The sequence below is a fragment of the Ptychodera flava genome (assembly GCF_041260155.1).
Source record: "Ptychodera flava strain L36383 chromosome 23 unlocalized genomic scaffold, AS_Pfla_20210202 Scaffold_23__1_contigs__length_28996876_pilon, whole genome shotgun sequence".
Classification (NCBI taxonomy): Eukaryota; Metazoa; Hemichordata; class Enteropneusta; family Ptychoderidae; genus Ptychodera; species Ptychodera flava.
In genome coordinates, this window is record NW_027248277.1 from 24025435 (window position 1) to 24036863 (window position 11429).

Genomic DNA, 11429 nt, shown 5'->3' on the forward strand with positions numbered 1-11429 from the left:
TCTGTCCTTGTCTACGTGATCTAGTGATTCCGGCACGTTCATGTGATGACAGAAGTTAAAGCGTCGTTATCGTCGTCTGCGATTGTGCATAATTTCGTGTTTACAAACATTACTTTCCATCCAAGACAAAGTCTGCCCATGCATCCAGTTGTCTTCTGATTAATTCTATGGTCACTTTTTCCAGTCTTTCTCTTGTTAAATTTCTGCCTGTTAATTTTTATTTTCTTTCATTGCTTTCAGCAATATATACAGAATTTAACAAGAGAAAGACTGGAAAAAGTGACCATGGAATTAATCAGAAGACAACTGGATGCATGGGCAGACTTTGTCTTGGATGGAACTGATCAAGGCCTCAATCAGTTTCATCAGCAGCCATCCCCTGATCCAAAACCTGATGACATAGTATATCTTCCATGGTGTAGGTGTTGAGAATGTCAACCAGTGCCTTCACAGGTTGAAAACAAATGTTGTGCAAAAAGGATTGGCCAAGAATGTATGGCAAGGACATGGTTATTTCAACAACTTGTATAAGGACCCTAATGTTTTAGAAATTGCCATGAGAACAGTTGCAGACACTTATGCACAAGATCAACCTAGGAACAATGCTTGCTACAGACACTTTGCACATTGCCAGTTTATATATTGGCAACATGGTCGGTTGGGCAGAGGAAACCGTCGTGTTATTCCATCATGTTGTGTTCTAGTTATTAGAAGACGCTATCCAAATCCTAATGTGTATGTCAGCTACATAGAAGGAGAAATTCAGGACTTGTCGGTGAATTGTGGATTGTTTTATTTATCCTCAGTGTCATCAAACTAGATATTGACAACGTAAACCACAATATTTCTGTTCAAACAATTTTTCATTAACATTTGAATATGCAGGCGATGTGTCTGGTTCACTTTCCTAAGGTATGTATCAGTCATTGCAAACTGGTAATATACAATAAAATGAACAACACCTTTAGCTGTCCTATAGCATGTTTTTGTGTGGAGGTCATTCTTACAAAATTGTATGCATGGACATTCATGATGTCTGCTTTTTCCGAGAGTATGTATCACTCCTGAAAAGTCAACTTTTATGGAATTTCAAACTGTTCACATAAACCTCTTCAAAGCCCAGGAAAAATAAATTTACACTTCTGAATGATTAACTTGAAAAACAAATGTAAACTTTTGCATGAAATTAATACGGATGCAAGCCAGCTAAAAACTGCAAAATAATTCAGTTTTACCACAAAATCTCGTTTGGAAAACTATAGCGGTGAATCAGAGGACTTATTTTTCAGTTCTTCTTGGCTTTACGCCACATGTGTGTTTATGACATACTGAAATGTAAAGTGTTGAGTAGATAAACCTATTACTACTATTCAGGCCATCAACTATCCTCTCTACAGTGCAAGGTTGGCTGAATACTGAGGTCAGTGTGTGTCACTGATTTGAAGCTAAAAATTCAGTGATGTCATTTGACCTAGCTTGGGCATGATATCTCTGCTCCAACATAGTGACAGACTGAAGTACACAATATATATTTTTTTATCAATGAAAAAAATGACCAAACAGTTAATATAAATTTGTTCATGAACCTCACAAAAAATTAACCTGAGTTCAGTAATTTTAGAACAGCAGTTTTCTGTTACTGGATATGACAGATACAAGTATCAATAATGCAATATTTATGTCAATGATAAAATCAATGGAGGCAATAGAAGATCACACTATGACTACTTTTAAAGGTTTCTTATGTTCTATTTCCTTGCTGGATAAAGTTTACTGTGCATTCATTGATTTGAACTACCAGTAAGTTCATGAGACTGTGATGTGGCAAATCTACTCTGATACTGTGCTGTAACTTGGCTTAAACTAGGCCTTGTCACCAAATGTCTTGTGCCATGGATTCGCCTGGGATCATTCTCATCCAAGGACACATGCCAGGACATGTGGCCATAGTCATTTTGCCGAGACTGGAAGATCTGCCTTTGCAGTTTACCAATGTATTCATACTTCTTGGCCTCTAGTTTGGCAGTAGGATAAAACCTGTTGGACTGCTTAGAGTATTTGACTTCAAACCTGAAAAACAATCATGCAGATAGTTTTAAAGCAACTCTCAAGCAGTATAGATTATCATAAACATGACTGTGTGATTCTTATGTATCCTGATATGTCAAACATAACAAGATTGTGATTATGCAGCCTATTGTAATAAGTCTAGATGGTACAAGCTGGAGTTCAAATCCATACGGTCCTACTAATTACTGCCTGTGACTGCCCGTAGCTGCCTGAGGACAGCCCGAGAACTGCCCTAGCACTACCCGTGGAAAAGGTGGGCCAAATTTCGCCCAATATTACACTAAGACTATACGTTCGGTTTATATCATGACCCGTCAACCAAAAATATCATTGATTTGGCGTTAACTTGATGTTTTATCCGGCGGTTTTGGAACACGGAAGACGCCGGGCTTGAAGGACGTCGCGTCGCCAGCTTGATAGTGAGATCATACCATTCAGTCCGAGAGGTGGTACAATAACCTCGCCAGCGCATACAGCTTGACAGCCTACCACCCCTTACACTGAATGGTATGATCTCACAATCAAGATGGGGACGTCTCTCTAGTCGAAAGCCCTGCGTCTTTCAGGTTCTAAAACCACTACAGAAAACACCAAAATTAATGATATTTTTTGTTAGCCAGGCATAAAATTTGGCCTACTTGCTCCTCGAGCAGTCCTTAGGCAGTTCTCGGGTAGTCCTCCAGCAGCTACAGGCAGTCACAGGCAGTAAATAGCAGGTCCCTATCCATAACCAGCATCAGGATAGTTTTGTAGGCTATTCACACTTTCAACAATAGCATTTACCAATGTGTGTGGAGGCAGGGTCTCAGTACTAAGGGGTCTACAATAGTAACATTAGGCTATTTCTTGATTTTCATTGTGAATATAAAATGAAGTTTCCTATTGTTCTGCCTATAGCAATCCTACAAAGCCAAGTGTGTACTGGTAGGAATAATGAAGATTTCATCATACTTGCAGGATCACAAACCTTGGTTTCCCATCTTTGTCCAGTGCTTGCTTCCGATTAGTATGTTTATTAAAATCTATGGCAGCCAACTGAATTCTTGCTTTATAGGCAACATATCTGAAGTTAAAGAAAGTATGAAATGGTCATGTTTTAAATTTGGATTCTCCTCATCCCTAAAGAGTCTACGATGAAACTATGGATAAAACTGTACATGCACATTGTTTAAATTGTACAGCATGACTTCAATAATTTGCAGATGTAATACTGACCAAATTTTACTTTCCTAAGACATAAACAATCAGTCTAACAGTAATTTCTACTTACAATCAGTACACAGTAAAACCTGTCTATTAAAATGCGACATTGAAGGCAATGAGAATATTTTTTTGGGTTTGCATAGGTGTTTGGAGTCTGGTTTATTGAAGTTCTTTGAACACAGTGTTATATATAGAAGATGAACTCAGTTCAAACAGATTTCCAGATTCAACCAGATTTGGTTTTAGACAAGCTGTACGGTGCAACATATGATACTAAAGAACACATACATATACTTACGTGTACGCATGTCTCTTTGGGGTATACATCAATTGGTGACTGGAAAGACTCCTCAAAGCCACTGTGTCTGGGGAAAAAATGAAACAAATAGTGTCAAATGACACTCTGCTTCCAGCTGGATCATTATAAACACATACTCATATATCACAAATATTATCTCTCTCTAAGTAAGACCTGGGTCGTTCAGGTAGCCTAAACAGAAAAACTCAAACAGACCTGTACAGAAACCAGTACAGTTTCCATTACATGTAACGGTACAGACATGAGCACACAGCTGTACCAGCTCTGAAAATCTACAGTGACTGTACCAGCTATGAGAAATACTCGTCCGATATAGCATTGTCATGGGTCAGCAAAATGGTGTTACCACAGTTGCATTTCATATCCATGAACCATAGATGTGCACACCCTTGTTTCAAGGCCAGTAAAAATAGAGATTGTAGATGCTGTGCTAGAATGCTGACAAAAGTATGCACATCTTAGTACTATGATGGAACACACACTTTCCTTCTTCTCAGGCTGTTTTGCATTTTAACATTAAAAATACTCACTTTCATTTACTTTCATTTCTCTTGCTCTCTTTCACAGCATACCAGAAGTGATTTCTGATAGTTGATGCCCATGGCAAAATGTCTCGACATTTCTTACTTTGGGAAGCCTGTAGACCATGATCAAAATTCAGTGAAATTTAGTACATATTGCCTCTGCATTATATTTTGCTGTTCAGCATGATACACTAACAAGTACAATGTAGCTCAAACCTTCCTTTCCCATGGTGTAGCACTCGATAAAACTGGGCCAGCCCAATGCTAGCCTACTGACAGTCTGATATTTATCATTTTCTTTATCCAATATCCTATTCTTTGCTCATGTAGTCATATGCTAATGATGTGATATCCATATCTGTGTTGTTACCTCATAAGCTAAGAAGTGTCAAATCAACAATTTAGGTAAATGTATCAAATGCTTTTATAAAATTCACAAAGTTTCAAACACTTTTTGGTCACTAGTCTGGAGAAACTGCATGATTTATGATATCTAACATGTTGCGCTAGCCTATGAAAATGCCAGCTCACAAAATGTTTTCCTTTGTTACCTTGAAATTTAAAGAACTTTTACTGAATCAGCATACTTTGCTGTCTTCAATACGGAATACCAATACCAACTTGCATAGCAGATGAGATTCAAGAAAATTTTGCCTGCAAAGAACTAACATAAAAGTGTGCATTGATAAACTAAAGATAACATACCTTTACTACTTTTTTGTGAATGTCCTTTCCTCCATGCCACATGTCCCAGGAATGTTTGACTCCTTTAAACTTATCACACTTTTCTGGATGTAGTAGAGAGTAAAACAAAAAAATTGTATATATATATATATATATATACGGTAATCTAACAATATTACAAAGTTGACAGTGTAAAATGAAGGTTTTTTTACGCAGGAGACATTTCAGCCTGCGTTTCAGCACTAAAACTTGGGAGACAATTTGGCCTTAGAATTCAGAAACCAGAGACACGTCAAGTTCAGTCCGGTGTTTTCTAGTTTTTCTAGCTCAATGTTTCCCACTCCATGTTTGATGACCGTCTGGGTAAGTTTGTACATGCAGGTAGCTTTGTAGTCTATTACCTAGCTGTGGGTCCATTGCTGTAGTGTTTTCGGACGGGATTTCTGATTTACGTGCTGGTTTTGACTTTAACGTTATTGTGGAGGCTGGGTTAATAACGTTAAAGTCAAAACCAGCACGTAAAACTAAAAGTCAGAAATCCTGTCCGAAAATACCCAGCTATGGACCCACGCTATCTATTACCAGACACCATCCATGCATCCTCCGTGTTCGGTGTGCACATGCTGCGTTCCCGAAAATTGCCGGACAGGCTTTACAACTAACATGTAAACTGATACAATGTACAGGCTTTCACAAGAACGATCCACTCACCTTTTGAATTGGATAGTAGCAGCTGTAAGTTCGTTACTTGTGTTTCCACGTCTTTGACTGTCTCCGTCGGAGTCGCGATTACCACTAGTCCTGCGTACCGTGTATGGTGGGGAGGCCGTGTAACGCCGGGAACACACAGCACGGTCACGAACAGAAGGAAAACATTCGTGACAGTTTCCCCGGTGCGAAGCAAGGACATGTTCGGCAATTTTTGCATTTGATGCAGTCATGTAGCGGACTGCCTTCGCCTCCTTCCATGTCTCGTGTGCACTGTACAATTAAATTTTAGTTTTGTCCCTTCTTTTTACCCGATTCGGAGCCTTTTCACGACCTCCAGCACAGACTATGGTCGCCGCCATCTTGCTTGTGAGCCTTGGTAATACACTGCCTTATGGGATACACTTTACACTTATTCTGGTAACCAGAGACTCGGTCTGGCGCCTGTGCAGACGACGATAACTTCGCTTTAAAACACACACAACAAAAATCGAGATATGTATTAACAAAGAAAAAAAAAAACTATGTTTTTAGTATTTCCTCGGAATGATTCGTAAAAGTGGAATGACCGTGACTTTTGGTGTGACGGTCCATGGCATGAAGCATGAGTACAGGCTCGTGAAGGGAACGTCATATTAAAAACAGGACAATGGAAAATATCTTACCACAATCGAGACGGTGTTAGGGGAATGAGTGGAAATGCGATGCTAGTAAATGTTTGACGTAAATGTATTTTATTCGATGTCATGTCAATCCATGTATTGAAATTTTTGTGCAAGTACGTACGTACGCATGTTTCAACTTTGATGGCAGATAAATTTCTACCTTTGTTGACTTGAAATAACTGTCCTATGTAAACATAGAATATTTGTTTTTCAGAAATAAAGAAAACCTCTCCAGAAAAAAAAACGATAGATTTTTCACAAAAGTATCTGACATGGCACACAGGTTAAAGGTTCGTTTTACTGACATGCACTTTAAATTGTGTGATATATGGTTGTTGCCATGGAGTTAAATTTATTTGAAGATCTATTAGGATTGGGAATGTATGTAGGAAAGAATCACCAAGTTTACGTCAATAGCAGTTTGAAAGGCTACTCTAATTTTTTGAAAATGCCTTTTACACACGCCAGTCACGTAGGTATTTACTTTAAAATCAAAAAAAAAAAAAATATCTTACGAAGACCTTGAACATCGTGAAAACTATAATTATTTAGTATAACCAACGCCGTACTCAAAATTCAGAAGTATAAAATTACAGTCAGGAAGTGCGCTTAATAACACAAAAGGTCATAGTGTTTAGAATAAGGTCATAGGTCTTAGTGTTTCTGAATGTTTCTTTTTATTTTCTCAGCAGCTCGCTTAGTAAATCTAACATTGCAAATACAATATCGTGATATTCAAAGTTGGTTGAAGTAAGATAATGTCTTAAGCAAATGAATAATTTGGTCATATTATCTTGCAATTTGTCAAATCTTTGACAAATCTTGACAAATCTTTCAAGCTCAATAAAATGTCGTTCAAAAGAACACTACTCTAACAAACCTGCAAAGGCTCAAGAAACGTTAGGTTACAGAGTTTTCATACTTTAAGGTGGAAATGTTATTGAACATAACGCCAATCCAACCGACTTCTACCAACCTAGAAAAATAAGATCACGATTAAAACATTTCGCTAAAACCTTAGTACGATGTACCAATGCACCTGCAAAAAATACTTGAATAGACTCAGTTTTCATTTCTTAAGATAGCCGTCAAAAATGATGACAACAAGAAAATAACGTTCTATTACAACACAAAGTTTCCCGTTTGTACACTAACATCATCTGATTTTAACATTATGCTGTTGTCACAGCCATGCCTGATCAGTAAAATTCGTTTATGTATCATTACAGGCACTATTAGTTTAAAACGTGATATTCAGAAATGTGATAAAAACACACATTTTTTTCTCTACATGTATTATTGTATTGAAGCAAGCAGGTCAATTATCGTACGTTTCAAAGCCTTAAAAATCTATAGCACCTTTTGTTGCAGAAAAACTTGTTGAAGGTAGGCATGCTTAACCCTGCGAATTGAATGTCTTCGATCATTTAATCACGACATGCCCATTCTGTAATACTGTGGTCCCCTGTTTGAAACTCTAAGCTGCCGAAACATTTCAACTATTTCATTTTCAGCTACTTCTACACGGCAACTGTCATCATTCAGGATTTTCATCAAATTGCTGAAAGTACTCTCATACATTATGTCGCCCTCAGTTGGTGATCCTCCATTTCTCTTTCGCTCTTCCCATCGTTTCGACCATTCTGATAAAATATGCTTTGTCATTGACATAGATTTGCCTTCCCATCCTTGTACTTCGGTATGTGCAAAACCCATTAGATCTGCCATTACCCTGTAGTCACCAGCCATATCTCTCTTTACATCCATTATTATGGAGAATTCCTTTAATGTGTCGTTCATCATCCACTTGACGTCACATTTATATCCATGGCTACGAAGCAGTGTGGTATCATATCCGGCGCAAAGTAAGTCAGTAGTTGCCTCTTCATCGCCGCGTTCTTCGTCATAGACATTGACACCTTTCATCTCTGCTTCCAGAATCGTCTGCATTGGGTAGAATTTAACCTTTTCTGCATCAATATGGGTCCTCAATGAATGTGCGCTGAGGACGTGGCTCTCGATATCACTACCGGGGCAGCAGATTACCAATTCAAGTAACTTTTGACAATCCCTGATGTTCATTTCATCCTTTGCCCTGACGCAGATGTATATGGCTCTCCAACCCCTGATCATGTACACCAAACATTCAACCACATGGCAAACTTTGATACCATTCTTCCATATTTCACTAGGAGTCTGACCTAGGTCACGAAAATGATTGTACAGTCTAGTCTGCAGTCGTGGAAAAAATCCAGGTGAGAAGCTATCTGTCTCATCTCGACATTGAATTCTTCGACCGAAGTAGATTTGTTTTGATGGATCCATTCTCCACTGTGATTCTGGCATGTTCTCAACCAACAACGCTGGTGCGATAAACTGCACATCGCCATCAGGTACTGGTGGACTTCGGTCGACTTCAAAGACGAGCTCGAATATTTTCAATAGGTTAAGAAGTAATTCAGTATCGGCAAAGTCATTGAACACCTCGTTGATGTCACTGCGACTGTAAAATTTCTGATTCTTCCGTAACTTCTTGTTGTATTGAATGAAAATGTCAGTGGCTAGCATTGGTCCGAAAACTCTTGAGCACAGCCACTGAATATTGAGGACAATTATATCGTCCCCGCTTGGAACTTTGACAAAGAGAAGCTGTAAATAAACATTACTTAAGATTAAGAAAAGACATAGTAAATATGAGACAGTGGTTTAAGGCTTATCATTACTATTTTAATATAATCATGTTACTCAAGGATCAGTTTTGAATGAACAAGTGACGCATACATATGGTCTAGTAAAATATTGCTGCTGAACAACCAATGAATACTTTAATGAGGAGACACGAAAATTATCATAGTACCAAAGCAAAACACCATTTGCTTAAAAACAGCTTCTATTTAGCGTCGACTATTTATACAAGTAAAATTACCTCGTTTTTCTTTCCGAGGTGCGAACTTTTTAAGGGCAATGGTTTTCCGAAACCGTATATGACCGTATTTAATCAACAACATAAAATAATGGTTGATGCTTTTTCTATTGTTGGCGTCACACATTACGAGGTGGGCTTATATCGTAGCAAAAATCGCGAAATAATGAATCATATCACGGGAAGACATGAATGAAAGGATATGAATTTAAAAAGACATCTTTACCTCTCCGATGTTGTCAAGATAAGATGTAGCCGTTCTCAGGAAATCTTCCTCCACCAGGGGATCTATTGTCTTCACTTGTTCTACATAGGCATGCCAATACAGTATGGAAACTTCTCGCTGATTTGCCATTTGTTCTTACTGTCTGCAATCTTCGCACACAATTTAGGAATATTTTCTTTTCGCTAACAATGATAATAATCATAATTGACATTCAATATTTTCCTTATGAGAAGTTAATTATTAACTCATTGCCTTCTGAGCAGAATTTATCGACCCTCATAATTAAACACAAGAAAACTGCACAGAAGCCCGTACATTTTATCAACATATTATCTGTGTGGCATATAAGACACGAATGCCATGTTACAAGACTCATAGATTCTTCTATGGGGTGAAATAAATATTTGGTAGGGAGTCATTTAAATAAATATATTTCGTACCTAATTCAATTTGATGCCTTCAAAACAACCAAATTAACTAGGCCTGAACGATGAATAATTCATATTTGCAAAGCTTTTTGACTGATCAAAGTGATTTTCTCCGTGAGAGAAGCAAGAAGTTGGGAAAGAAATGGTAATTCGTTGCTTCCAAATCTGCAAAACACCTTGATTGAAGTGTTTAGTTAAAGGATCTCGCGTTTCAAAAAGCTAAATAAGTATGCGACAATATTTGTAATTAATCTCTGAAATGTTTAGCTATTTGATCACTCTTGCGCTTCAAAGAGTTCAAACCTACCTTAGCATTCGACAAACATTTTCGAAGTCTTTTGATGTCCTCATGTCTGGAATCATGACAATTGATCAGATATGTTTCATCCACGATGTTTAAATATGCCCCAAACATTTCTTGAATCTTTGTCCGAATGTCTTCAATGATCTTGATTGCTTCAAGTCAAAATAATTAAACATTATCGTTATTTCATTTAACTTAGGATACATGTAAGAACTCAAAGTAAATATAGTATGAAATTGGCAGTGACTTTGATACCTGTAGGTAAATTGATGCCGTCGTAAAACGATTCGAAGAGCTCTAATTAAACCAGAATGCCTTTCTTTCTTCAGTTCGCGTCATTAACAATGCCTTCAGATTGAACTCAGTTTGTCTTTAGCGAAAGCTAGATTTTCTGTGTCAGTAAAATTCGCCTGTTTCTAACGGCTATATGATTACGTATACTTGTTGAGCCATAGAAAAGGTCAGACGTTAGCTATCGGTGACAAGGTAGGTTTCATTTGAAATGATAACAGTGCCCCTTTAATTCTACTAAGCATCCAAACAGGAACTTCCTTTTTGTCGAGTGTTAATGTAAAATATATATCACTGTTGATTGTATAATAGTAACAAGTCAACCTTTTACTCTTATTTCACTTGCAATTAGTCATTCAATACCGATATAAGACAAAACCATGTTATACGATTACTGTGTATTTTACTCACCACGATCACGTCGAGACTCATCTACAAGATCAGCTCCACTGGCCAATAAAATTACCATCGGTTTGTTTTCGGTACTGAGGTCATCAGATCTTCTAGACTTGATGAATCTTGGCCATGTCAGCAACTAATCATTTGAATATATGAAGAATGATATTTTTGGATGTGTTATTTGAATTCGTACGCCCATGATGTGGAAATCTCAATATACGAATATTTGATCTAAACATTGACGTAAACGTCCATGCGCTTACCTTCTCCGTAAGTGTACCATCAAACCCATCCATTACATCCATGATTTTGAAAACGTTTTATAAACACCGTTTCATCCACCCTCAGGAACATATTATGAGTCACGTAATATTCCGGTTGTCCGGCGTAATCCCAGATTATATAATGACCAACTTTTGGTATATTGACAATGTTGACGTCAATACCGGGCGTGGGTATATGCGTGGCCTTGTCTTTAGAAGGTGCTTTCTCTTCTGATCGACGAGTGCAGTATGCTTTCAAAACGCCCTGGTGAACAATGCAAAGAATATAGAGAGCGATGAGCAAATTATTAACCTTTGTATAAAAAAAAGTTAATTTGCATTTGAAATCAGTAAAACGTAATCATTCTACGTTGACTCGTACAACAAGAAAACGTAATATTTTTGCCATTTTATTGTTTCCT

General features: G+C 37.6%; 2 protein-coding genes across 2 annotated transcripts; both read right to left on the bottom strand.

Moving 5' to 3' along the window:
- Positions 1–769: 769 nt before the first annotated feature.
- Positions 770–3635, bottom strand: LOC139124133 (uncharacterized). Its single transcript, XM_070690275.1, has 3 exons — positions 3572–3635; positions 3038–3133; positions 770–2070 (listed from the first exon to the last, which is right to left on the bottom strand). Exons 1-3 carry the CDS (start codon positions 3598–3600, stop codon positions 1782–1784), a joined length of 414 nt encoding a protein of 137 aa, XP_070546376.1. The 5' UTR covers positions 3601–3635; the 3' UTR covers positions 770–1781.
- Positions 3636–7604: 3969 nt separating this feature from the next.
- On the bottom strand, positions 7605–9484 carry LOC139123865 (death-associated protein kinase 1-like). The gene is made up of 2 exons (XM_070690017.1): positions 9323–9484; positions 7605–8822 (listed from the first exon to the last, which is right to left on the bottom strand). Exons 1-2 carry the CDS (start codon positions 9449–9451, stop codon positions 7605–7607), a joined length of 1347 nt encoding a protein of 448 aa, XP_070546118.1. The 5' UTR covers positions 9452–9484.
- Between the last annotated feature and the right edge of the window lie 1945 nt (positions 9485–11429).

Excerpts from the sequence above, each read along its gene's own strand:
- LOC139124133 (XM_070690275.1), bottom strand. The coding sequence starts at position 3,600 with ATGTATACCCCAAAGAGACATGCGTACAC. Across the intron at positions 3,134-3,571 it reads CCAAAGAGACATGCGTACAC|ATATGTTGCCTATAAAGCAA; the intron begins GTAAGTATATGT and ends CTTTAACTTCAG. Across the intron at positions 2,071-3,037 it reads GACAAAGATGGGAAACCAAG|GTTTGAAGTCAAATACTCTA; the intron begins GTTTGTGATCCT and ends ATTGTTTTTCAG.
- LOC139123865 (XM_070690017.1), bottom strand. The coding sequence starts at position 9,451 with ATGGCAAATCAGCGAGAAGTTTCCATACTGTATTGGCATGCCTATGTA. Across the intron at positions 8,823-9,322 it reads ATCTTGACAACATCGGAGAG|CTTCTCTTTGTCAAAGTTCC; the intron begins GTAAAGATGTCT and ends GTTTATTTACAG.